This window comes from Zalophus californianus, chromosome 6 (genome assembly GCF_009762305.2).
Source record: "Zalophus californianus isolate mZalCal1 chromosome 6, mZalCal1.pri.v2, whole genome shotgun sequence".
NCBI classification, from domain to species: Eukaryota; Metazoa; Chordata; class Mammalia; order Carnivora; family Otariidae; genus Zalophus; species Zalophus californianus.
This window is the reverse complement of record NC_045600.1, coordinates 3,526,010-3,553,719: the sequence shown is the minus strand read 5'-3', so window position 1 is coordinate 3,553,719 and position 27,710 is coordinate 3,526,010. Positions and strand designations below refer to the sequence as shown.

The 27,710-nt window shown below is 46.5% G+C and overlaps 1 protein-coding gene across 12 annotated transcripts in view; it reads left to right on the top strand.

Moving 5' to 3' along the window:
- Nucleotides 1-27,710, top strand: part of PPP2R5C (protein phosphatase 2 regulatory subunit B'gamma) — a 119,376-nt gene that overhangs the window by 46,703 nt on the left and 44,963 nt on the right. For all 12 annotated transcript variants that reach the window (XM_027568708.2, XM_027568709.2, XM_027568711.2 and 9 more), the window contains one exon: nucleotides 27,410-27,609. In XM_027568708.2, the coding sequence (XP_027424509.1) occupies nucleotides 27,410-27,609 (200 nt within the window). The remainder of the gene's footprint in view (nucleotides 1-27,409; nucleotides 27,610-27,710) is intronic.

The following is a 27,710-nucleotide window of genomic DNA, read 5'->3' as shown; positions in this document are numbered from 1 at the left end:
CCCTCACACAGGGTGCTAAGTAGTTTCTGGTCATAGAACCAGAGACCGGCAGGGGGTCCGCAGAGGCCGGGAGGCATCCGACTGGTCTCTGTGCAGCAACAACATGTAGAATGACTTTGTTGTCCCCCACTCAGGATAGTAGGTAAGAGGCCTCAAAGCCTGCACTTTGTTGAGCAGTAAGAGTGCACTTGGAAATCCATAAATAAAGACGAAATGGGGGAGTTCTGGTTTTGTTCTTTCCTTTATGCTGTGGGGCAGCCCCGATCCCTCCAAGTGTGGCAGGTACCTCCTGCTAGTGGCACAAGAGATGATTTCAAGTGATGTGGTGTTGGACATCATTTCAATAATTATATGTTAACAGGTGTAAAGATATATAATTAGCATGTCAAATCCATGATTTCTTGGGTTATTATTACTCAGGACAGAGCTTAGTCAAAATTATGTCTGTTTAAAGAAAAGCACCAACTAATAGCACAACTCTGCACAGATGTAGTGAAGTCAGGAAGGTGTCCGTGAGTGCCCAGAGCTGGGGAAACCCTGGAATGGGCCCCCTCCGAGTTCGTTCCAACAAGACTGTTCCGCGGAGCCCCCCAGTCTCTTCTGTTTGGTTCCAAGCACAGTGACCAAGGAGGAGCTGGACCATGGAGCTGAAGGGTGGCCTCCATCCTGACTCGGGTCTCCCTCTGGTCTTCCCCTGCCTCCCAGCCTCCGCTGTCACAGCCCCTGGTGCCCTCACTCACAGGTAATTGCTCTGCCTGTCTCAACTTTTGCTCAGTGGTGCAGCTCCAGCAAGTTACGTAACCTGCTGAGTTACTGTTTTTTCACTTGCAAAATGGGAATAAGAAATCTCCCTCACAAAGCCTTGTGGGCATTCAGTGACAGGAGGGGTAAGAGTACTTGGCACCGAGTCTGGAGCAAAGTGACATGAGACATGTCCGGAGGATGGTGATTAGATCTGCCCGCTCTTCCCCATGTTTGCAAATCCAGATTCCAGTTGGTGAAAACTGAGTGATGGTAGCTTCAGTGTTCGGGAGAAAAGCTTTGACTTGGCCAAAGCATCGTCATGGGGTCAAGATATTTATTCGTGACCCAAGCTGCCTGGGAGTGAGGCCCTAGTGTCAGAAAAACCTGCAGCCTGAGTAGCCTCTGTGGCTGATGGGGGGCTAGCAGGCACCACTAATACTGGCCGGAGTTGGGGTGTTCCTCAGCATGAGCAAGGAGGTGAGCTCCTGCTCAGAACAGCTGTCAGCCCTCTGGTGGTACAGAGTCGTAGCCAGCTTGTTCTGACGAGGCAGCAGGTGTTTGAAGAAGATGGGGTCACAGCAGGTCAGCTGGGAGATTTCTAGACGGTATAGGGATGACAAAGTTACCTAAAAGATTAATTTAATTACATGGTTTGAACATTCTTCAGGAACTACGTCCTAGGTAGCCCACCGTTCTTAATTTTGCATCCCTTCCTGACTCCAATCATCTGGCCCCAAAGAGCCCTCCCTTGTGTTCCCTTCGGTTTCTTCTGGAGAGCACACAGTAGTGCGAGGAAGGACAAGGACCTGAGTTTGGGTTCCGTCTCTCTCAACTAATTGTCAAGTCTGTTAATCGTTCCAAGACAGAATTTTCTCATGGGATTGTTCTAAGAATCAGGCAGCGTAATGTTTGTAAATACACGGTCTAAAACATCAAAGTACTGTAAACACAGTTTTGTTTTAAATTTCACTCTAATATGGCTGGAAGTGCTTTGGTTTTGACTTCCCGTCTTCGTGGCATCCCAAGTTTGAACATGGCCCCTTCCTCTGCTTGCCCAAATGTGGTCCGGTCAGGGCGGTTATAGCGCCCGGGAAGGGTCCCTGTGAGAGTCGGAGCAGTGGGCTGCGTGGTCACCTGGCCCCAGAGCCTGTCTGGGGAGCAAAAGCTCCTGCCTGGCCCGGGCCTGGTGTGCACGCTCCAGCCACCGAGGCCGTGGTGAGGGCAGAAGCAGTGACAGTGATGCTGAGCCTCGTTTCAGGACGAAGTGGTCTTTACAGTCGAGACGAGAAACAGTTCTCCCCAAAAGAGGTGAAAGATCACGACATTAAGTGGCCCCTGGCTTAGGCCTCGGAGTGTGGCCGCTGACACCCCACAGGCCACCCCTGAGTCTGAGCCCATGTGTTCCTGTCCGGCTCAGGCGGCTGTTCCAGAGGAGATTGTTCTTCCCAGACTTGGCGTCTTGTAGGTGAAACCTCAGAGGCCTGTCGCCAGTCCTGGTGTGCGAGTCTCGTAAAAGCGTGAGGTCCCATAACATGTGCTTGATACTCGAGGACTGTTTGGGTGCTTGGGGGCATTGGTGTAAGGAATGTATGCGTTAAGATGCCACTGTGTTCCTGTCGGGCGTCTGGATGGGATTGGAGCAGTGAATCTGTATCACACTGGGAAAACCAGAAATTAGCCCTAATTGACTACGAGTACCCTTTCCTCTCCCAAGACAGCTGCCAAAAAGCTCTGAGAAAAAGTCCTGAAATCTTGGAGATTGACTTTCTTCACTTCAGCTCGCCTGCGAGCACATGACAGAGAAAGCCTCAGAGAATGGGTTGGTCTGGCAGGATCTTCTGTTGCGCTTTCCCTCCTTACCAGATTCCTGGAGAAGCATTTTACTTTTAGGCGTGCATTCAAAGCACGTGCATGGTAAGGAAAAATGCAGCCCCTGTCTTTTGACTCCAGCCTGGCTGGTGGCCTCGGAAACCGTACCTTATAGTGCAGAGAGCACAGCTCCCGGGCCCAGGCCTTCCAAGGAAGACTGTATGGAGGATGCAGCAGACGACTGTGTTCCGTGGCCGAGGAGGCTCAGGGGGGCGGAGCCTGAGGTCTGGGCACGGGCTGAGCGCTTGTAGGTGAATTACACCAAGGAACTGAACTGTCTGAACTGCACACAGACTTCCAGCTTGGGGCACATCTTGCACTCCGCTGAGTATTCCGGAGAAGGAAAAATTGATGATTCAGATTTTGGTGGGTAATAATGTTACCAAGTCAGACTTGGCGTGAAGGCAAAATCCCGGACGTTTCAGTTTGTGTAAAGGGCTCCTTTGTATGCCCAACCTTCTCATCTATGCTGCCGTCTAATGGGGAACTTGGCCCATGTCAAAGTTATGTATGCTAGGCCCCAGTGATTTTAATTCACGGATCTTTTTTTTCTTTTTCATCAAGGAACTGTAAGTCCTTAGGATGTTTTTGTGAAGGTTTCTGAAGTCTCCTGAGGCACAGACACAGTCCTTATCTGGAACAGGGGCCATGAGACCACACTTGCCCCGGTACAGAGTAAGCAGCATGGGGGCGACCACCCCGGCAGGTCTGGGGGGCTGCCGCCCAGCTGGGCAATGCCAGTGTGGAAGCCAGAGCGGCCCCTCACTCGGGTGCTGCTGGTTTCCCAGATGCCTTCGAGAGGCTCTGAAAGCACAGTCCCTTGGCTCAGACGCCAGCCCCGTCCCTCTGAGCTCTGTGCAGATCGTCTTGCGTGGTGTTTGTGTGGTGCCACAGGCACATGCCACAGAAGGAAACCCAGCACACAGGCCGTACTCAGGAGTGGCGAGCTAGCAGTGTTCCTCAAAACAACTAAAAGTGAGGGCGCCTGAGTGGCTCAGTCGTTAAGCGTCTGCCTTCGGCTTGGGTCATGATCCCAGGGTCCTGGGATCGAGCCCCTCATCGGGCTCCCTGCTCAGCCAGGAGCCTGCTTCTCCCTCTGACACTCCCCCTGCTTATGTTTCCTCTCTCGCTGTGTCTTTTTCTGTCAAAGTCAAATAAATAAAATCTTTAAAAATATATATATATAATATATATACTAAAAAAAAAAAAAACAACTAAAAGTGAAAATAGTGTGGAAAGTAAGATAAAATACAGTGGGGAAATCAGATTTTCAGAATGGTTTGAAGGAAGTTCTTCAGTCCTGGAGCAAAAATAAGAAGCTGAGACTTCCAGTAAAAAGCAACTAAAATGCTCTGTGCTTTTGAGGCCACCAAGCTGGACAGGGTGTCAGCTGAACTGGACGGAGAGCTGAGGGCAGGGAGTCCCTTGCCGTGCAGCTGCCGCAGAGAGCCCGGGCCTGCAGGCAGGGACTTCCCTGCCCCCGTCTCCCTTCTCCCCTCTAGACTTCGGATCACACACACCCTTGTAGCTAGTGTTTGTAACAGTGTTCCGTTGTTACTGCAAATGAGTCATTTTGTTGTTTTGGAAATTTACGTCTCAAGTACCTGAAGACAGTTTTTTCTCCCCAAAATGCTATTTAAACTGAATAAATTTATTTAAATATATCTCAGTGCTAAACATCTGGCTGAGGTATGGCATATATTTTTCTAGGTTAGCAAAATTTAAAGATTATTTCCATAATTTTTTGTATTGCCATAATTTTAAAAGTTACATTTACCTTTATATATTGCATTATATATATATATATATGTTACTGTATATAACAAATTAAACAAATGTGGTTTTTCTAACTTTGGCTTTAAATCCTGAAATGAGATGGATAAAATAAAATTGAGTATTAAAAAGAAGCAGAGGGTAAGGGATATGTTAGGCAGACACAAAAGAAAAGCAGAGAGCATGTCATTAATAGTGAGCAAATCACAATTCAAGGCGAAAAAGCATCATTGAGACAGAATTGCTTTGCCACGCCACGCTGGAGTGTAGGGCCCACGGATGGCAGAGCCACCATGGACGTATGTGGCCTAGATGGCATAACTGCAGGAGCTGCAGGGACTAGAAGGCAGAATGGGCAAGGCAAGGGGTGGTGGGAGACACACCCAGACCCCACAGCCCATCGAGGGTCAGGCGGTGACTACATGCGGCAGCGAGGGGCCAGGAGAGGCTTCAGGAGACAGGTGGACACAAAGTTGTGAGTTTAACATATCGTAGTTCACAGAGAAAAGCTCTGTGGTTTCCAAAAAGTTGAAATAAGTAGAAACCATTGACTGGTATCATAATGCAATAAAAATAGGAATAAATACAGAGGTAGAAACCAGTCGTCCCAGGGAGACGTTCTCAGGGCAGAGGGGGCGTTGCTCCTGGCGGGGTCCCAGCTGGCGCCGCTGCACGGGTTTTGGCGCAGCTGGTTCCTCCTTAGCATTCAGGTCTCAGCCCGCAGTTCCCTCCGTGGACAGGCCTCTCTGGCCCCATCGAACCCACGCCTGGGGGTTCTTCTTTCCTAAGATTGCCTTGTTTGTTGGCTTTTGGAGTTGGGGATTTCCTTGCTGTCTCCCCCGCTCAAGGGGCAGCTCCGTGAGGGCAAGGAGCTTACCTGTCTCGTGGAAAGCCTTATGGTCCGTGTCCAGAGCGCAGCCCACACTCAGACTTTGAACGGTGTCGTCCAATGAACAAAAGGGCCAGTGATCCTGCTATCCAACACAGTACTAGAAGTCCTAGCCACAGCAATCAGACAACAAAAAGAAATAAAAGGCATCCAAATCGGCAAAGAAGAAGTCAAACTCTCACTGTTTGCAGATGATATGATATTTTATGTGGAAAGCCCAAAAGACTCCACCCCAAAACTGCTAGAACTCATACAGGAATTCAGTAAAGTGGCAGGATTTAAAATCAGTGCACAGAAATCAGTGGCATTCCTATACACCAGCAACAAGACAGAAGAAAGAGAAATTAAGGAGTCGATCCCATTTACAATTGCACCCAAAACCATAAGATACCTAGGAATAAATCTAACCAAAGAGGTAAAGGATCTGTACCCAGAAAACTATACAATACTCATGAAAGAAATTGAGGAAGACACAAAGAAATGGAAAAACGTTCCATGCTAATGGATTGGAAGAACAAATATTGTGAAGATGTCAATGCTACCTAGAGCAATCTGCACATTTAAGGCAATCCCCACCAAAATACCACTTTTTTTAAAGAAATGGAACAAATAATCCTAAAATTTGTATGGAACCAGAAAAGACCCCGAATAGCCAGAGGAATGTTGAAAAAGAAAAGCAAAGCTGGCAGCATCACAGTTCCAGACATCCAGCTCTATGACAAAACTGTCATCATCAAGATGGTATGGTACTGGCACAAAAACAGACACATAGATCAGTGGAACAGAATAGAAAGCCCAGAAATGGACCCTCAACTCTATGGTCAACTCATCTTTGACAAAGCAGGAAAGAATGTCCAATGGAAAAAAGACAGTCTCTTCAACAAATGGTGTTGGGAAAATTGGACAGCCACATGCAGAAGAATGAAACTGGACCATTTCCTTACACCACACACAGAAATAGACTCAAAATGGTTGAAAGACCTAAACGTGAGACAAGAGTCCATCAAAATCCTAAAGGAGAACACAAGCAGCAACCTCTTTGACCTCAGCCACAGCAACTTCTTCCTAGAAACATCGCCAAAGGCAAGGGAAGCAAGGGCAAAAATGAACTCTTGGGACTTCATCAAGATAAAAAGCTTTTGCACAGCAAAAGAAACAGTGTACAAAACCAAAAGACAACCAACAGAATGGGAGAAGATATTTGCAAATGACACATCAGATAAAGGGCTAGTATCCAAAATCTATAAAGAACTTATCAAACTCAACACCCAAAGAACAAATGATCCAATCAAGAAATGGGCAGAAGACATGAACAGACATTTTTCCAAAGAAGACATCCAAATGGCCAACAGACACGTGAAAAAGTGCTCAACATCACTCGGCATCAGGGAAATCCAAATCAAAACCTCAATGAGATACCACCTCACACCAGTCAGAATGTCTAAAATTAACAAGTCAGGAAATGACAGATGTTGGCGGGGATGTGGAGAAAGGGGAGCCCTCCTACACTGTTGGTGGGAATCCAAGCTCGTGCAACCCCTCTGGAAAACAGTATGGAGGTTCCTCAAACAGTTGAAAATAGAGCTTTGGATCCAGCAATTGCACTACTGGGTATTTACCCCAAAGATACAAATGTAGGGATCCAAAGGGGTATGTGCACCCCAATGTTTATAGCAGCAATGTCCACAATAGCCAAACTGTGGAAAGAGCCAAGATGTCTATCGACAGATGAATGGATAAAGAAGATGTGTGTGTACACACACACACACACACACACACACACACACACAACGGAATATTATGCAGCCATCAAAAGGAACAAAATCTTGCCATTTGCAACGACGTGGATGGAACTGGAGGGTGTTATGCTGAGTGAAATAAGAGAAAGACATGTATCCTATGACCTCACTGATACGAGGAATTCTTAATCTCAGGAAACAAACTGAGGGTTGCTGGAGTGGTGGGGGGTGGGAGGGACGGGGTGGCTGGGTGATAGACATTGGGGAGGGTATGTGCTATGGTGAGCGCTGTGAATTGTGCAAGACTGTTGAATCACAGATCTGTACCTCTGAAACAAATAATACAATATACGTTAAAAAAAAAAAGATAGCAGGAGGGGAAGAATGAAGGGGGGAAATCGGAGGGGGAGATGAACCATGAGAGACGATGGACTCTGAAAAACAAACTGAGGGTTCTAGAGGGGAGGGGGTTGGGGGGATGGGTTAGCCTGGTGATGGGTATTACAGAAGGCATGCTCTGCATGGAGCACTGGGTGTTACACGCAAACAATGAAGCATGGAGCACTACATCAAAAACTAATGATGTAATGTATGGTGATTAACATAACAATAAAAAATTTTTTTAAAAAGGTCCAGTGATCATGGTGACCGTGCTGCAAGGACTCTTCTCGGCACCTTACCTCTGTTAGTTCAGCCACAGTGCTCACCCTCGAGAGGGGACTGTTGTGGTCCCCAGTGTGCCGTCGGGCAAGCGAACATGTCCAGAACTGGCAGAAGGAGAGCCGGGCTTGAGTGTGTGGGTCTGAGTGCTCATGTGTGGCAGCCCCTCGCCTCCAGTGGGTGCTGAGTCCACGTGCAAACGTGCTCATTCCCTGAGATGAGGGGAGATTGTGGAAACACTGGAGAGCAGGGAAAGGACCAAAACGAGTGAAAGAAGAGCTGTCTTCCCTAAAGACGAGAGCAGAGGCGAGCAATCCAAGACACTGGAGAGCAGGAGGCCACCAGGAGCGGCATGCAGGGAGGGGGGGCACAGGAGAGCCGGGGCTAGCCTGCCGAAGGAGCGACACCAGGGTCCGCAGCAGGACTGGCTCCCAGGGAGGACACGGGCTCGTTGCTGTGCACTCGAGGGCAGCATCCGGGGAGACTCAACTTCCATTCTCAGTGGCTTGTTCATTGAAACTTTTTGAAATAAACCCAAATGTATAGCAAGTTGAAGGACGGTGTAAAGAATTTCCTTTATCAGGGCTCCTGGGTGGCTCCGTCGGCTGAGCGTCTGACCCTTGATCTCAGCTCAGATCTCGATCTCAGGGTTGAGAGTTCAAGCCCTGCGTTGGGCTCCATGCTGGGTGTGGAGCCTACTTCAATTAATTAATTAATTTCCTTTATCAGGTTTCACTGCGTTGCCTGCTTTCCCCATTTCTGCTCTGTCAGGTCTCACACACGTGTATTTATGTTCAGGGCCCAGGGCTCCTTTCTGCCCCTTTCCCCCCAGAGGCTGGTCCTGCCTTCATGGAGGGAAGACAGACCCCAGATGCAGGGCCATCCATCCCTTTGGGTTTCTGTCATCTTTTCTTCTTAGTCCTATAACTTCTATTTTTCCTGCTCACAGTCGCCTTTTAAACAGATTCTTTGTATATATTTTTTTTCTCAAGCTTTTCTTGCGGCTCCAGTGGGAGGTCGGCTGTTACCTACTCTGCCGTTCCCAGAAGCAAAGTCCCTGAAGGGACAGGAGCCAGCGTTTGACTGTCCAGAGGAGAGACCTGGCCATGGGCAAAGGGGTCTGTGGAGGACAGCGAGGTACCTTTCCACGGCCCTCCTGTTCGGGGCCCATCTGCACCCCTGCTTCGTGGCGCTTGTGGCCGTCCTTACCGAGGTCCCTGGGGCTTTGCCAGCGTGTGTCAGCTTGCTTCTCCGCCATCCCACGGCCACACCGCTGTCCTGCCATCCCTCTCCTCCTGGGTGTCCGGCCAGCTCCCCTCCTCCAGCCCAGCAGCCCCATTGCCTTGAGGGTGTAAGTCCTTCACAAAATTCACCATCTTTTTAGTGAGGTCTTAGAAGGGAGCAAAGCTAGATCAGGGTGTTCCGTCTTCCATCTGTAATCATAAATCAAAGCATTATTTGTAATATTTTTTTAAAAGAAAACCATGAGAAGACTGGCTCCGTTTATGAAATTATAGCACACATGAGTGAAATTCCAAACAATTAAAAAATGTTTTTGGTCTATTTGTTGATCTACAGGACGTTCTTGACATAGGGTTGAGCGCAGTAAAAAACCGAGGAGCGTACGAAGCATGGTTCTTGATAGGGCATGCGTACGATGCAGCCCATCTGCGCCCACGGGGAGACCCCCTAGGGAGACGCACATCAAGATGCCAGTAGTGCTGAGCTCTGAATTTTCCTTTCTTATGTTTGGAGCATTATTTGGTTTGTTTTTTGTTTTTTTGTTGTTGTTTTTTTTTAATTTTATGGTGAGCATCATTTTTCTGAAAACAAAATCCTGTATCATTTACTGAAAACAAAATCCTTTAAAAATATGTATTACATCAGATGTTAGCAACTGAATACTAAGTTCAGATTTCGTTTAAAGACCAGCGGTCAACTGTGTGCAGAGAAAATGATGTCACGTATAGGGTCAAGCCCTTGGCTTTTTATATGTTCCTCCCCATGGTACTCACTTATAAGTTACTCTTCTGGGATTAAAAAAAAAAAAATCAGGCTGTTCTGTGTAGACCCCCGTTTGTGTCTAGAGACCCTGTCGTTTGTCCCCTTTTCCTGTCTCTAGGAACTGCTGCTGGCACTCTATAGTCTTTGAGAGTCTCAGGGAGCCAGAAAGAACCTTATTGTTCAGATATAGAGACTGAGGCCCAGAAATATCAAGCAGGTGTCACAACTGTTTCACAGCCGTGCCGCCCACCACCCTCGTCTTGTTGCTACCTTCCACTTTTTTATCTTCTTACCCATGTGAGCTTTCAGCACCCACCACCCAAAAATCTAGTTCCACCATAATCCTTCATAAATCTATCGAACTCCAAGGATATTTTTTCCATTCAAATCTAATTATGCCACCAATTGATAGTATGAAGATGTCCCCCGCGCTCACCTGAGCTTGGCTCCTCCATGACCTGGCAGGCACAACTGTAGTAATTGGATTTGAGGTTCGCCCGGCCTCTTGCAGACGACATTTAAGTGGCTACTCTCGAGCTGCACTGTTCTAAGAACCAGCACAGCAAAGCACCGTCGCTGGGCTCAGTTTTTGCCAGGACACCTGCGTAATTGAATTACGCACAGCCAGACACCGTCAGATTCCGCCTTTTGTTAGGTACAGATGTAGCTGCTGAGTGCAGTGCATTAGTGGCCTGCTTGGAAATGCCTGCAGAGGATGAGAAACGTTGCTTCCATTATAGATATTTTTTAAGAAGAGTGTAAACAAGGTTGAGTGATAGTAGCTAACTGCACCTGATTAGCAAAAACAAAAACCGGTAACACCGATCGGGGCTGTGCTCTGTTTAAGGCATTGCTCTGAACACATGACGTGGGTTCGTCTACAGCATTGGGGTACAGTTGAGGAAACTGAGGCCCGAAGAGGTGGTGTGTTCTGCCCTAAAGTCACTAAGGTAGTAACAGGTGGAGCTGGGACTCCAACCCGGGTATTCCCGCTTGCTTTCTGCCAAGCGAAGGACTCAAAGTGAGAAGCAAGGGATAGCTGTACCTGGTGACAACCTCAAAGTGCCAGGAGCAGAAGTTGTTCTGATCTAACTGTAGAACAGGGCCATAAAGAACACGTCTTCGGAAGGACTTTGTACGGAAATGTCGACTGGGTGAGGACATTTCCCCAAATGGCTCCTGCCCAGATCACCAAGTCTGTCCGAGGCCCCAGCTCGCCCAGGAGTCACATCCCATCCAGGTCCCACCCATACTCTGGGTGTCCAGACAAGCATTTCCAAAGGTGGTGACACCCATGTGGTGGTCCCTTTGGAATAAAATCTTGGAACCACAAACAGAGCGGTTGAGAGTCAAGGTCCCTGGGAGATGGGCAGGAAGTGCCTGCCAATCAGGGACCCTCTGCGGCCGACTCGGGGCATCACCCCAGCGTCCTGCAGGGACCGCTGGTAGGCTGCAAAGGTTCTTCTTCCCAGGCCTGGGAACAGCCAGGCAGATTTTCCCCAGCAGGTTTTGACCCATGGATGGAAGCATGTACACATGATATGAAGCATCATCTCAGCTTCCCATGCAGCGTGGGATCAAATACGTAGAAAAGGATCCACTGAATGCCTTCAACACATACCAACACTGGAGTGTTTCCCGTTGGAACTAGTAATAAAAATATCAGATATTTAGGTGGCATGGTCTTCTCCAGGGGAGAAATGAGCCTTTTGGTTGACTCTTTGGATAATGCACTCAGTGTATTTAGATTGTGTGTGACTTGGGGAACGTGATGTCGTTGGGCCCTTTGATAAAGCAGCAGGCCGTGCGTGCAGCCCACAGCCAGGGTCTCAGCACACACAGGCCTCCCCTAAAAAGGGAGAGTGGGGGCACCTGGCCGGCTCAGGAGAGCGTGCAACTCTTGATCTCAGGGCCGTGAGCTCAAGCCCCACATCGGGTATAGAGATGACTAAAAAAAATAAAAGGAGAACAGCAAGGGCGTGAAGCACTCCAGGCGGGTTGCCGTGCTTCACAGTGGGCCTGTGTGGTTGGGGGACCCCTGCAGGAGCGTCTCCTGGAGAAATGGGAGAGCTGTGAGCCTGGCTTTTGCCCTCGGGCTGTGTGTGTTTCGTCCAAGGACCCATCTAGACTCTGGCCCAGCCGCGGCATCCCTTGTGCCAGGGAAGAGGGGGAGGGCTGTGTTGTGGAGCCGTGGGTCACTGCTAATTACCCCGCCACCTCGCCATCAGGGGGCCCACATCTGAGGAGGCGCGGGCGTGGGCGGGCATGTGGCGCTGCGCGTCCTCCAGGTCACCCTCCAGGGTCACGGATCTGCGGCCCATAACACCTGGCGGGCACAGGTGCACAGGTCTGACTTCCCACCCCAGCAGCCTTCCGGTTTTTCTGTCTTGTTGTCTTCAAGCTCTGAATGAAAATCCGTCCTTTAGAATTTGCGTATGACTTGAGACAGTAACACGACAGGTGTAAGCAATGTATAAGGTTTCCGTTTACACCTCAGAGTGCTCTCTGGCCCCGCACACCGGATATCCCACCCATCCCGGCCCCTGGCTCCCCCTGCACAGAAGTGTGCAAATTCTGGGTTAAGAACACCTAGGGTTTGATCCTGTCAGCATTGTTAGCTTATGTAGCCCATTCATGGGGCGCCCGTTCCTGGGGGTACGGCGGAGGTGGGGGAGGCTGCGCCCTCTCTTTGCTTCTGTGTTCCTCCCCGAACAGCGCCTGATTACAGCGATGAGGCTGAGGTCTGTGCTGGAGCCAGTCAGAAGGCCCCCAGGGAAGGCCTGTCTGGTCCCCAGGAGGGCGTTGGCCACTGCCCCGCCATCAGGGTGCCGCTGGCCCTTGGGGACAGAAGAGCTGTCATCCGCCTTTGCTGGCTGGTGGCCCTGACACTGTTGGCCTCTTGGCAGGTGTTAGTTGATGGCCCGGTGAGATGAAGACCGGAACCTAGAGCAGGAAAATAGTAACGCTAATTAGTATGTACTCATCCTGGAGAGGTGGGGCGCTGGGTGTTGCCAGGAGAGGTCGGCAGCTCCAGGGAGGGGCACTGGAGGGGTCCGGCACCTCTTTTTATCTGGGTCACCTCCCTGGAGGGCAGGCAAGCACACACACGCATGCACGCACAGGGTCCCAGCTTCACGGTTTCCCAGGGCTCTGTGATCCCCAGGGCTCGTTCTCAGTGGGTCCCAGCACACACGCCCACCAGACTCACTGTGTCCTTCGTTGACCGTTCGCGCTGCAGCTCTGGGCCAGACATATGTGCGAAGAGCCCAGGAATCATCATTAAGAGTGCTCGCGTCCAGAAAGAACCTCTCTCATCTATTTGAGATACAGAGAAAAGAAGTAGAGGATATAAAATCAAAGCTGAAAAAAATATGTACATGTCCTCAGTATATCCTTCCCACAGCTCACCCCTGTTCTGCCAGCAAGCGTATGACAAGTTCTGGGATCTTCTATGTCAAATGTCATAAAAGCAGTGACTTTTCCTGAAAGGCTGCCTGCCCTTGTGCTTTCGATAAATGAGCTACTGTGTTGCTGGAGCTATTGGTCGCCAGATGCAATAATGTCATTCAATATTTCATCAGAAATGCTGGTCTTAGTGGAAGATGAAATGATATAACCAGAGGTGTTAAACGTTTACTAATTTGTATTAATGGTATAGCTGTCTAACTTCATTCCCCACAAGGCACTTTAGAACTGAACCCTTAAGCAGGCGATATGGCCTTGTGTCCACAAATCACAGTTTTGGATTTATATCTTTATCCCTAGGAGTTTGACATTGTCTTCATCCTTTCCTATAAAAACAAAACCAAAAACAAGGCTTCAGATTCAGCCGATATCTCTTGAATTCCTCATATGTATTACCAGGAGGTGGGGACCCGTTCCTGACGACACATGCGTGTCGACAGGGGATTTTATAGCTTCAGGATCCCGAGGCTGAGAATAATGTCATGACTTCACCACGTTCTTACTATGGTGAAGTCTAGACAAGAAGTCAGTTTGTTTCTCTCTTGTGACTTCCTTCACTGAAAAATTCACTTGCCTTAATGAGGAGCTTTCCTGAGGAAACCAGTCTCCCCTGGCCTCTGTCTTATCTCAGCCCAACCTACTGCTTTGGGCTGCCCTCGCCCCAGCGCCTTCCCCACCCACTCACTTGGTGGAGGCTGCCAATTCCCGGGGAGGCTGGGAGCATGAATGGACTACAGACTGGCTCCAGCCACTGCTGTTTGAAATGAAAATATCTGCCTCATTAAGTTGTGCTGTAATTTCATGAGAAGGGATGACAGGCTGCGGGCCAGTGGGGGAGCCCTTTTCTCTGTCGGCAAATGTAGAAAAACCAAAAGGGAGAGAGAGGATCTCAAATGTCTGAGGAGGAGCACGTCAGGCTTGTGGTGAGACGCTGGGCTGTGGGGTTGAGCCAAGACCTGCCATCCTGAGCAGACAGCCACCCCAGACGTGGCCCTGGGGTCCACAGGTCTATTCTCTGGAAAGGAGGAATATACACTTGGTGACTGTGAGTAACAAAGCTGAAAGAGCTGCAAACTGGGATTTGAAAGGGAACATTCATGATGAATTTTGAGCCACAGATTGTCTCTAATAAAACATGTTTAAAAGCAAAAGTGTAACTGTAGAAGCTGCTGGCCAGTCTTCCATTACCAAATCTATATCCAAATTAGCTTGGCAGGCAGTGCTTTCATTCTGTCTGCGCCCTGGAATTTCACCCCGAGGGACTGGGAAAGGATGGTCTCGGTATACTCACAGTGGGCAAGAATGCTCAGTGCCTCTCGGGGGATTCTCTTGGAACCCCACCAAACACAGGACAGGTGCAGGCAGGGAGCACTCTGCATTCTCAAGCACATGAGCGCTCTCAGCTTAGAGACCTGGCTCTTCAAAGTCCTGTCTACTTCCCATGATAGGTGGTGTGGACAGAACGTGGACAGGTGCACCTGGGCTGTATTTGAATGAAGTGACACCCACTGAGAAGCCTGGCCACGGGCACAGTGCATGTGGTGAAGCCAAGCCACTGTATCTCATCCAGTCTAAGACACCACTGATTGTAGGGCCAGCATGTTTTAAGGATTACCAAGAAAGAAAGGGAGAACCATCAAGTGAGAGACATCACCTGATTTGGGGACATTGATATGGAAAATGTATACATTAGAATGGGTAGATGGTGGGGCGCCCGGGTGGCTCTGTCATTAAGCGTCTGCCTTCGGCTCAGGTCATGATCTTGGGGTCCTGGGACTGAGCCCCACGTGGGGCTCCCTGCTCGGCAGGAAGCCTGCCTCTCCCTCTCCCACTCCCCCTGCTTGTGCGTGCTCTCTCTCTCTCTCAAATAAATAAATAAAATCTTAAAAAAAAAAAAGAATGGATAGACAGTGAGACCCATTTTGACATTGGGAAAGATTTATTACACTTTTGAAAATGATCAAGTTAGGAACAGATTGAGAGGATTGACTCAGTCTTGAAATTAGGCAGGTACAGAGGGTCAGAGTTTGAAGTCAAGTCTCCATGGAAGTGGGCGTCTCCTCCAGTTGTGTTTGTTTGTCATTGCTTTCAAGTTGTGAAAGTTTGGATTTTCTGGAGTAAGAGATAAGCCGCTACCAGAAATGGTCCCTGCCAAGCCAGCACCCTGAGGAATGGTTGCCTCCCAAGAGACAGATGGGATCTAGACTGTACTCAGCCCTTCTCTCGTGACGTGGGGCTTTCTGCTTCTGGCACCTTCATTCCAGTCCTGCTGTCGCTTCTGAAGAGAGTGTTCTCATTCCCAGATCAGGCGGCGTTGCTCCTCTGTGACAGCCCTCTGTGATTCAATCTGTGTGCTCGCAGCAGGGTACCTCTGCGAATCCAGAGTGCTCAGATGCCTGCACAGGCAGGGTCTTTGAAGACCTGGTTGTTATCTGAAGAGTTTATGGAGACTTTGCATTCTATTCTGGTACACAAATAGGTCGTGAATTATGGTACATCTCGGTTACATTACCTGAGTGTGTTTCTCTGCTTTGTTTGTTCCACAAATATTTGACGTGACATATGTGCTGGTCCAGTTGTAGATCATGAGGAGAACAAGGTGAACAAGACAGAGTCCCTCCTCTGTGAGAACTTAGGATTAAGGACCCAGTGTGATTAATTCGGGGTTTGTAAAATGTAAGCAGTGTTGTGCTCATTCAAGATTCTGTCTTTTTGAGGAAGATTGATTTTCCTGTTTAATTTGGCCTATAACTTCAAGTCACTCTGATGTGAGAAGTGGGCACCCAGAGATACACTCTTCCCCACTGAGCATGGCCTTAGTCCCTCCACAGCAGAGCTGACTTGGCTCCTGCTCTGCTCCTAAGACCAAACTCAGCTAGTCCCCAGGAAGACCTTTCCTGAACCTGGTTGCCTGTCATCCATTGCCCCGGGTCCCCTAGCACCTCACACATCTCTGTCATGGGGCTTCTCACATGTTATAGTTGTTTTTCTTGTAGATCAGTATCATGTTTTAATTTACTTTTGTGTTGTCAAAGCCTAGTACAGTGCCTGGCAGGTATGTGTTGGATGAATCTTTAAAATTAATTCCTTATGGTACAGGCTACATAGTGAAGGTTGGGGCCTACTCTGAGACCTTAGTTTCTACCTCCTGGTGGCTTCATCTCAGATGTTTTAGATCTGATAAACAAGTCATACTACCATTTTTCTGTTATACATTTGGGATCATAATTGCTGATCTTCAAGAGAGAAGGAAAGGAAGGAACTTTATATAAATAGGAAAAAATAGAGGTCACTTAGAACTTCATTTTGATTAGAAAATTTGTTCAATGTAAAAAAAAAAAAAAGATATCCAAGCTTAAATTCTCGACCATAAATACTATGTACAATAGAGAATGTGTTGGGATTTTGTGTGCGTCTGTGTTATGTATTCTAGTCCCAAGTAGATCAAGGTTGATTTAGAGGTTGTCAGTGTTGGTTCATCTAAAGCCATTGTGGAAGAGACTTAGGTGTTTGTGCACACCAGGAAGACTCATGCAGGATGGCTCTGCGGGACTCCCACCTTGGGGACAGTGGCTGCCTTTGGTAGGGGAGATGGAGGCAGAGGATGGGTATGGAGGAAAGAGACTCATTTCTCTGTGTTCTTATGTGCCTTTGAGGGGTGTTGTGTTTTTGTGGCTTTGCTCTATGCACTTATTCTGCAGCCTTTTTAGTTTGAACTACAACTCATATACAGAGCACATGAAACAAAGTGTAATGAATAATTATAAAGCAAATACTCACATAACCACCACCCAAGCCAGGCGCCCCATAGCCCCCTGTGGGTCCTGAATAGGTTGAGGGATGCCTATTTCTGTACTTTATAAGCACAAAATCATACTGAATAAATCCTTTTTATCTCAGCTTCTTCCCTCAACAGTGTTCTTGTAAGATTCATTCATATTGTGTAGGGCTCATTCACCTCTATAGTTTTGGAATGTTCTAGAATATCCACTGCTGATGCACATTCAGGTTGTTTCCAGTTTGGGCTATTAGTGCTGATGTGAGCATTCTCTTACCTATATTGTGCTGCACGTGCATGAGATTCATAGATTATGCCCAGGAATGCAGTTCCTGGCTCACAGGGCAGGAGTTTATTGGCTTTATGTATTCAAATAGCTCCTTACTCTGTGCCCTGCCTTTTCATTCTTGGTGGCGTCATGATGAAGAAAAATATTTGATCTTATATATGCAATTTTATCAATCTTTTTTTAATTTAAATTCAGAAAGGATGAATACTGATAAATTTATCAGTCTTTTAATGATTATTATTTTTATGTGTTAAGAAGTTCTTCTCAGAACCAAATAAATAAAATCAGAAATGAAAGAGAAGTAACAACTGACACCACAGAATAACAAAAGATAAGAGACTTGCTACAAAAAATTGTATGCCAACAAATTAGCCAGCCTAGAAGAAATAAATTCCTAAAAACATGCAATCTTCCAAAGCTGAATATAAAAGAAATAGAAAATCTGAACAGACCAATTACTAGTAATGAAAGTGAATCACTAATCAAAAAAACCAGCTCCAAAAAAAACCAAACAAACAAACAAACAAAAACCCTACCAAAAAAATAGTAGTCCAGGACCACATGGATTCACAAGTGAATTCTCCAAATGTTTAAAGGTTAATGTCTGTTCTCAAATTATTCCAAAACACTGAAGAGGAAGGAAAGCTTCCAAATACATTCTACCAGGCCAGCAGTACCCTGATACCAAAACCAGACAAGGACACCACAAAATAAGAAAACTACAGACCAATATCCCTGATGAATATAGATGCAAAAATCTTTAGCAAAATATTAGCAAACCGCATACAACAACACATTAAAATGATCATTACCATGATCAAGTGGGATTTATTCCAGGGATGCAGTCATGGCTCAACATTTCCAAATCAGTGTGATAAACCACATTAACAAAAGGAAGGATGAAAATCATATGATTTTCTCAGTAGATGCAGAAAAGGCCTTTGACAAAATTCAGCATCTGTTCGTGATAAGAACTCTCAACAAAGTGGGTTTAGAGGGAACATACCTCAACATAACAAAAGCCATATGTAAAAAACCCCCAGGTAACATCATACTCAATGGTGAAAAACTGAGAGCTTTTCCTCTAAAGACATGGATATCCACTCTTGCCACTTTTATTCAACATAGTACTGGAAGTCCTAGCTACAGCAGTCAGACAAGATGCCTCTAGAAGAAATGAAATGTCATTTGCAGACGACATGATACTATCCATAGGAAAGACCTCACCAAAAAAACTATTAGAGGTAATCAATGAATTCAGTAAAGTTGCAGGATACAAAACTAATACCTGGAAATTGGTTGCATTTCTATACACTAATAGTGAAGTAAAAGAAATTGAGAAAAATTTCATTCAAAAATGCACCAAAAAGAATAAAATACCTAGGAGTAAACTTAACCAAGGAAGTGAAAGACCTATATTCTGAAAACTGTAAAACATGGGTGAAAGAAATTGAAAATGACCAAATAAATGGAAAGATATACCATGCTCATGGATTGGAAGTATTAATATTGTTAAAACGTCCATACTACCCAAAGCGATCTACAGATTCAGTGCAGTATCTGTCAAAATACCAACAGCATTTTTCACAGAACTAGTACAAATAATACTAAAATTTGGATGGCACCACAAAGACCCTGAATAGCTAAAGCAATCTTGAGAAAGAAGAACAAAGCTGGAGGTATCACAGTTCCAGATTTCAAGCTATAGTACAAAGATGTAGTAATCAAAACAGTATAGACAATATAGACGCATAGATTAGTAGAGGAGCACGGAGAGCCCATAAATAAACCCATGCTTATATGGTCAATCTATGATGAGGCAGGAATATACAGTGGGGAAAAGACAGTCTCTTCAATAAATGGTGCTGGAAAAGTTGGACAGCTACGTGCAAAAACAGAAAAATAAAACTCAGATGGATTAAAGACCTACATGTGAGACCTGAAACCATGAAACTGCTAGAAGAGAACAGGCAGTAGTTTTGTTATTGGCCATAGCAACTTTTTTCTAGATATGTCTCCTAAAGCAAGGGAAACAAAAGCAAAAATAAACTATTGGGACTTCATCCAAATAAAAAACTTTTGCACAGCAAAGGAGACAATCAACAAAACAAAAAAGCAGCCTACTGAATGGAAAAAGGTATTTGCAAATTATATGTCCTATAAGGGGTTCATATACAAAATATATAAAGAGTTTATACAACTCAACATCAAAAAAGCCACAAATAATCGGATTACAAAATGGGCAGAAGACCTGAATAGACATTTTTTCAAAGACATACAGATGGCCAACAGACACATGAAAAGATGTTCAACATTAGTCATCATCAGGGAAATGCAAATCAAAACCATGATGAGAGATCACCTTACATCTATCAGAATGGCTAGAATCAAAAAAACAAGAAATAACAAGTGTTGGCAAATGTGGAGAAAAAGGAACCCTTGTGCACTGTTGGTGGGAATGTAAATTGGTATAGTCACTGTGAAAAACAGTATGGAGGTTCCTAAAAAAAAAAAAAAAAAAAAATACAGTAAGATCCAGTGTCCCACTAGGGAGTATTTGCCCAAAAAAATGAAAATAGTAATTCAAAAAGATACATGCATTCCTGTGTTTATTGCAGCATTATTTACAATAACCAGGATGTGGAAGCAACGGAAGTATCTATTGATTGACGAGTGGATACAAAAGATGTGGTCCATATACATGCAGTAGAATGGTACTCAGACATAAAAGGGGATGTGATCTTGCCAGTTGTGACAACATAGATGGCACTAGAGAGTACAATGCTGAGTGAAATGAGTCAGAGAAAGACAAATACCGTACGATTTCACTCATGTGGAATCTCAAAAACATAACAAAAAGCAGACTGAGATCTGTGAATAGAGCAAACTGACGGTTTCCAGAGGGGAGAGGGGTGGGAAGATGGACAAAATTGGTGAAGGGGATGGGGGCACCTGGGCGGCTCAGTCACTTAGGTTTCAGCTCAGGTCATGATCTCAGGGTCGTGGGATGGAGCCCCACGTCGGGCTCCACGCGCAGCACAGAGTCTGCTTGGGATTCTCTCGCCCTCTCCCTCTGCCCCTCTCCCTGCTCACCCTTGCACACATGCACGCTCTCTCTCTCTCTCTCTCTCTCTCTCTAAAATAAAATAAATAAAATCTTTAAAAAAAAAATGGGTGAAGGGGGATGGGAGATACAGGCTCCCAGCCATGGAATGAATATGCCATGGGAATCAAAGCTTGAGCATAGGGAATAGAGTGAATAGCTGAACAGTGTCGTATGGTAGACAAATGGCGGCCACACTGTGGTGAGCACAGCATAATGTGGACTGTCGAGTTGTTGAATCACTGTTGCACACCTGAAACTAATGTCACATTGTGTGTCAACTGTACTCAAATTAAGAAAGTCCTTCTCCACTTCTTTCTTGACAGAAGATACTCTTCTGTATTATTTTCTTAAAGGATTAGAGTTTTGTCTTTCAAATTTAAGTCATAATCCACCAGGAGCTTATTGTTTATTTTTATATGTAACGGGATCCAATTTCTTCTTTCTTCCTCCCTCCCTCCCTCCCTCCCTTCCTTTCCACCCGTGGGTACCTAGTTGTCCCAGTGTCTTATATTCTAAAACACATTTTTCTTCGCTATTCTGGAATACAGTTCTGTCATAACTTGAGAATCCATATATGCACATGCCAGTTTCTGGCCTCTGTTCTCTGTGGCTTGGCTGTTTTCATTAATAAAGCTTTAAGTAAGTCTACCTACTTATTTCTGGAACAGCAAGTTGCCCCCCACCCACCCACCCCGTTGTTCTTCTCCAAGAGGGTCTTGGTTAGCGTTGACCCCTTACATTTCCTATGCATTTTAGAATCCACATACCCGGTTCCGTAAAAGTCTCTGATGGAATATGGATGGGGCAGCACCGGATCTGTAGGTCCGTCTCTTCATCGGGTGAATGTTATCCAGAGTCCTAGTGCATCTGTCAGGCCCAGTGGGATCTGGTGGGAGCTTCCCTGTGAGCTGGGAGAGGCAAAGGGGACTGCTCCCACCACATCCTGCCACATCGCTCAGGCAAGAGAAAGAACGCCGTCAGTCTCGGCAGATGAAAAGATGGTATTCACAGAAAAGATTTACAGAGAGCCATGTTAGAATTCATGAGAGTTGAGCAGGGTCGCTACATGCAGAAGTAATCCCCAGAATCAGTTTGTGTGTGTCACAGCAGCAGTTAGAAAATTAAACCTTTTTAAAGATGCCATTTACAGTGGCATCAGAACATAACAAATTCCACTAAAAAACATGTAACACATTTTAAGAGAAAATTATAAAACTTTATTGAAAGACATTTAAGGGGGCGCCCGGGCGGCTCAGTTGGTCAAGCGTCTGACTCTTGGTTTCAGCTCAGTTCGTGATCCTGGGGCCCTGGGATCGAGCCCCACGTCGGGCTCCCTGCTCAACGGGGAGCCTGCTTCTCCCTCTGCCCCTCCCCTTTCTCCCTCTCTCTCTCTCTCTCAAATAAATAAAATCTTTAAAAAAAAGACATTTAAGGAAAACTTGAGTTTAAGGAGAAATATTCCATGTCCATGGATTGGAAGACTCAATATTGCAGAGACTTCCATTCTTCCCAAATTGATAAAGGGAATTTAAAGGGCCATGAGTAGTCAGGGTATGAACAGAACAAGGTGAAAGAACTTAGTCTAACAGATACGGAGTCTTGAGGCTCTAGACGCTGAGGCTGGTGTTGGTGCTGGGGAGGGGCATCCGCACAACAGTGGAACAGTCCATGCCTCTGCAGACACTTGATCTAGGACAGGGGGACGCAGGCAGCAGTGGGTAAGAAGGGCCATTTCAGAAATGGCACATAAATTTCCTTCTTCAAAAACAAAATAGTATTGCTAAACTTTTGTTTTCTAGCGGGAGAAATTTGCCGTCTGCCTTGCTTCCTCATATAAGAACTAGAGCTAAGTGGAACTCAGCACATATTAATAAAGAATCCCAGATTCACTCCATATTGTTAGTCATTGAATCCAACTTTATTCCCACGCACCTGGGACTAAAAATAGATGTATTGGAAAGACAAGATGACACCATAGCTGGTGGTTTGGTGCTTTCCTTTTGGAGAGATTGCTTGTTTGTCTCCGTTTTATATGAGCTGTCTCCTGTCTGTGGGCTCATGACATGTGAATGTTCACAGACCCCCATGGGACCCGTGCGCCAGGCCTTTGAGAGCGCAGCACGAGAGCTCACAGAGGTGCTGTGGTTACACGGTGGTCGCTCTCCTTGGAAATCAAGCCACGTCAGCTGCTTAGCAAATATTCTGTGAGTGACCACGAAGTGGCTCACAACTCATGAGTGTGTGCCTGTGGGGGGAGCATCTTTTGAGGTGACATCCTCTAGGCTGACGGCTTGGGCAGGTCCGTCCTCTATTTCACCAGGGTCAGGGTTATTTGGGAAAAGCCATCACTTGGGTCCCGCCAGTGCCGGTTCTGCTGTCTTTGTTGCAGCTCTCGTGCTGAAAGCCGGTTCTCTGGTGTATCTTGCAGTGTTCCTTTTCACCACCAAGATTTGTCAGGTGGAAGTGGGCTTGGTTGGCTTTTTTATTTGAATCCTTTTTCTACCCACAAACAGTTCACATGATTCCTCCTCCCGTGTAGCTACAATTTAGTAATTCAGCCTTACCAGATCATAGCCTACGATTTGGTGGTTAAAGTGTGTCATGCCAGGACCCTGCCCCTCCTGTGACTGAGGCACACGCTGATGAAGCTAGCTGTGATGTGTTTAGCCACTGAAGGCTCCCTTAGGAAAGCCTGCCATGGTCTCCAGGCTCGACCCCATGTGCTGGCAGCCAAGCAGGCTCAAGCACGCACCTCCAGTGTGTGTCCCCCTGTAGATTACGAAGAAGGAAGTTTAGGTACCTAGAAGTTCTGCCATGATGAGCGCATTCCCCGTAGCTCCTCTGGGGCCGTGGACGTAGACATGCTGCCCTCCCTAACGGTGAGGACCAGGAGCATGCATGAGGTTAAGAACGGGGCGCTCTCACCCTACGCTGATGGTCACCTTCATGGAGCAGCTCTGTCAGTTACAAATGACTGGCGTCCTCTTAGCAAGTACGTTTTTAAAAGAATGACACAGTCTCCTCTCTGTCTTCTTTGTGCTGTTTCCCGTGGGCTAGTGTCCTCCCTGCTCCTGTCTCCCTCCCGGTTTGGCATGAGTGTGTCCCTACATTTTGCTGCTGGGTATCTTTGAGGCTTTACCTTGAAACAATTGGGAAGTGTCCCAAGTTCACAATAACAGAGTCATGAGGACAGGGAAGGGGGGAACCTGAAAGATTTATACAGACCCAAGGTGTTTGTGATATTATGTGTGCAGAATGTAATAGCTCTTAACTTAATAACGAAGGGGCGCCTGGGAGGCCCCGTCGTTGGGCTCCCTGCTCCATGGGAAGCCTGCTTCTCCCTCTCCCACTCCCCCTGCTTGTGTTCCCTCTCTCACTGTGACTCTCTCTGTCAAATAAATAAATAAAATCTTTAAAAAAAAATAATGAAGAGTGTTCTCTAGCCAAAACTGTGATCATCTTTTATTTCCCTCTTGATCTTAGCAGTTTCAGTGTAGTGTTGGGCTTGTCTCGGGCAGGCGTACTTCTTACCACCCCCTGCCCCCAGTTAAAGAGCCTGTCACTGGGGTTCCTGGCAACACCCACAGGCTGAGACTGAGTTTTGTCTCCTGGTGCCTCTTAGCTGTTAGTCCCTGTTAGGATCAGGACTTCATCGACACGTTCTGAAGCAAGTTTGTCCGTGTTGTTAGTCTGTCTGCAATTTAAAAGGACAGGAAGCCACTGTCACTCGTGGGCAAAATCCAGAGCCCATTTTTGTTTTTTATTCTGCTTCATGAAAGTAATTGTAAGGTTTGGGTCAAATGCAGGGTGGTGGCTCATTACTCAAGAGCTGGGCAGTCTTGAATACCCAAGCGTAATGTACAGCACTGCCGGGCCCGGTTGGTTTTATAACATTCGGTTCACGTTACATGGATAATCAGAGGAGTAGAGTCAAGTACAGGTCCAGCTCATGCCACTCATACCTCTTTCTTCTTTCAAGATTAACAATACTAATTTAAAAGGTGTTTAAAACTTAAACCGTGAAGTTGTAAAAATAGCCAAATGAGGTTCTAAAAAATAGAGTTCATGAGATTATAATCACAGGCTTCTTGGTAAACTATAAATGAAAATAGTACAGTAACACCTTAGCTGCTTGGTACCGTGGAAGAATTGACATAATTTCCAGAAAGTTGAAATTTTATTGCCTTTTAGAATTTTAGATAGAAAGCTTTAAAACTATTTTAGTCTCCTTTTTTTTTAAAGATTTTATTTATTTGAGAGAGAGAGAGTGCACAAGCAGGGGGAAGGGCAGAGGGAGAGGGAGAAGCAGGCTCCCTGGGGCTCTATCCCAGGACCCTGGGATCGTGACCTGAGCCTAAGGCAGACGCATAACGACTGAGCCACCCAGGCGCCCTCTGCTCTTCTTAATCGGAATAGATTTTAGTGTTTTTGGTGACAAGTTTGTCTTTAGTCTGAATGTCAGTTTTTATACTGTGTTAAAGGAGTGAATGATGCTTCCGGATGCTTCTGAGGTATGTAACACTTGGTAGCACCCCATGTGACCCTCGCATGCCCTTGCTGAGAGTACACCACAGCGTCATATCTGTGCTCTGCCACTTAATGGCATGGTGGCCTTGGGCACGCTGTCTGAGCTCTCGGCGTCTGTCTGGGTCCTCATCAGGTGTCTCTTGGGGGGTAAACACAGGCTCCTTTGCTTTCTAGGGTCAAGAACACGAGAACGCCAGATAGGGTCCAAACATACAAGCCGTGACGACAAACTGAACGCATTAAGATGATTCTAGCAAACGGGAGGGTGAACAAAGGGTAGTGTGGAGAGGAAGGAAGTCAAGCGAAGAGGTAATTCGGAAAAGGAAACCTTTTCATTGGAAAAGGTTGGACCCAAACACTGTCGTGATGGTCACTCATTTAAAATGATTCAGCAGTCACTGAGCACTCAGAATGGTTGTGAACCAGGTTTGGGTTCCCATGGTCTCCTGAGTATCCCTTAGGCAGTATCTCCTAATCCCCTGTCCTGCCCTGTGCTGCTTCCGTGGGAACCGCAGTTTCCCACCAAATGCGTCCGTTCAGATGGCAACGCCTGTGTGCCTGCTGTTTGCATTAGGGGGTATGGAGAACTAGGGAACATAGTCACCTGGCCCGCGCCTTCAAGGAGCATGTGTGGGGAAGCAAGAAATACCACGCAGGATAGCTGACTGTTGAAAACAATAGCAGGTGCTCAGCGACTGGCTCAGAGCACGCACGGCACCTCATCCAGCCAGGAAGTAAGGAAAGGCCTTGTAGAAGGACTCTGAACAGGAAGTGGGCAGTTAGGGCAGGAAAGGGAAGGAGGAGCAGGAAGGGGACCCTCAGTGTGAAGGGGGTGACGACATGAGCTGCTGAAGGCAGGAAAGCCCAAGGCCCAGGGGCACGCACTGGGGTGCGGGGGGGGTGCAGTGGGTCTCAGCTTTGGGCTCAGGACCCCGTCACACTCCTAAAAATTATGTAGGATCCTGAGGAACTTTTGTGTATGCGGGCTTAGCTACCAATGTTGACCGTATTCCAAATTAAAGCAGAAAAATAAAGTGTATATTTATTCATCCATTTAAACCTAATAAGCCTATGTGCTCCTTTGGCAGCACGTATGCTAAAATCAAAAATAATAAGCCACTTACATGTTAACAGAAATAACAGTTTTTATGAAAAGAGCCATATTTTATGAAACAAAGACAAATTTAGTGAGAGAGAGACATTGTTTTATATTTGTGCAAATCTCCCTAAGGTCTGGATTCTCCTGTCTGCTTCTGCATTCACTCTGTTGCCGTATGTTTCGGTTGAAGTGTATGAAGACACATGTTTGGGGAAAGGAGGAGTATCTTAATAGCCTTTTCAGATGGCTGTGGACATTTTCTCGATATTACACCAAAACTTAAACGGGCAGCTTCTTGAAGTAATCTGCAGTGTAGAGTCTCAAGTCGTGTAATGAGCTGTCCATACATTTTATTCCATTAAAAATCCAGTAGACTGACTTTCACTCTGAGTGGTTCACTTGCCCTTGAATGATACTATAACACGATTTATTGATTACTTTGAAAATTCTGGTTCACTGAGTTGTGCAAATCTTCTGAGACATTTTGCAAATGTTGGACACATTTCAGTATATATATATAATCGATCGATAAATCCCATTCCTTTGTGTCACCACCGAGCTCTTCACCCCAGGGAAGCTGTCAGACTCAACGCTGGCATGTAGTTTTCCAGACTTCCCAGAATACTGGAAGATCGTGCAGAGCTCCTTCACTGTCCAGCCCCAAGATGACCCTCCAGACTTATTTCTTATCTCTCTTGTATCATGGTAAAGATCATGGGGAAAAAAAAGTATAAATATGGATAAAGCTTTTAGTATGGTCCCTGGCCCAGACAAGCACTCACTAAGTAAAGTGAGTGTTGGTCCTTACTATTTGCACTGCTTTTATACTGCTGTCCTCATGAAGATCACCAGGTGTCCTATGTGGTATGTGTTGACTGTGGCCCAGAATGAGGAATGAAACGTGTTTTGTGGAGCGCCAGGGTGGTGACTCTGTGTGTTTGCAGCCACTCATCTGACAAGCCTCAGACTGATGCCACTAGCTCTGTGCTTGCCAGCCAGCCAGGGGACATCCATGTGCCCTTCCCTGTCACTCTCCTCCCCTTTCCTGTACCTACGTCCACAGGTGCTGCTGGTGGGAGGGTCTGCCCCCCACCCCAGACTGGGGCCTGTGGTTTGGCTCATCCCGTTGCCCAGCACAGCGCTAACGTGTGATAACTGGCACTCAGATGATATTTGTTGAGTGCACGAATGCATTTAGAGGGTTTATTTTGAACCGGACTCTCGATGTGGTTTCAGAGAGCAAATAGTATAGAAATTTTATCCTAAGAAGCATATGAGCTGAGCATTAACTAGCTGCTAGTTGTTTTTCTGTTTGGGGAATGTTTGACCTCTCTTCATCCCTACCCTGTCTCTCATCTTGAATCTCTATTAATTCAAAATAAAAATAGTAGAAGGCTTAAAAGTGCTTCACAGTCATTTTGGGTTAAGCATCTTTGCGATCAATATCCTTTGCTTTCTGCTTTTCAGATGTTCCTCCTGCTGATCAAGAGAAGCTTTTTATCCAGAAGTTACGTCAGTGTTGTGTCCTCTTTGACTTTGTTTCCGATCCACTAAGTGACCTAAAGTGGAAGGAAGTAAAACGAGCTGCTTTAAGTGAAATGGTAGAATATATCACCCATAATCGGAATGTGATCACAGAGCCTATTTACCCAGAAGTAGTCCATATGGTAAGTGATTACAGTTTGACCGGTGTGTCCCAGCCCTGACTTATAAACAGGGCTCTGATATCCTTAGCGTAAGCTGAGCCGATGGAGCCTAACCCAACACT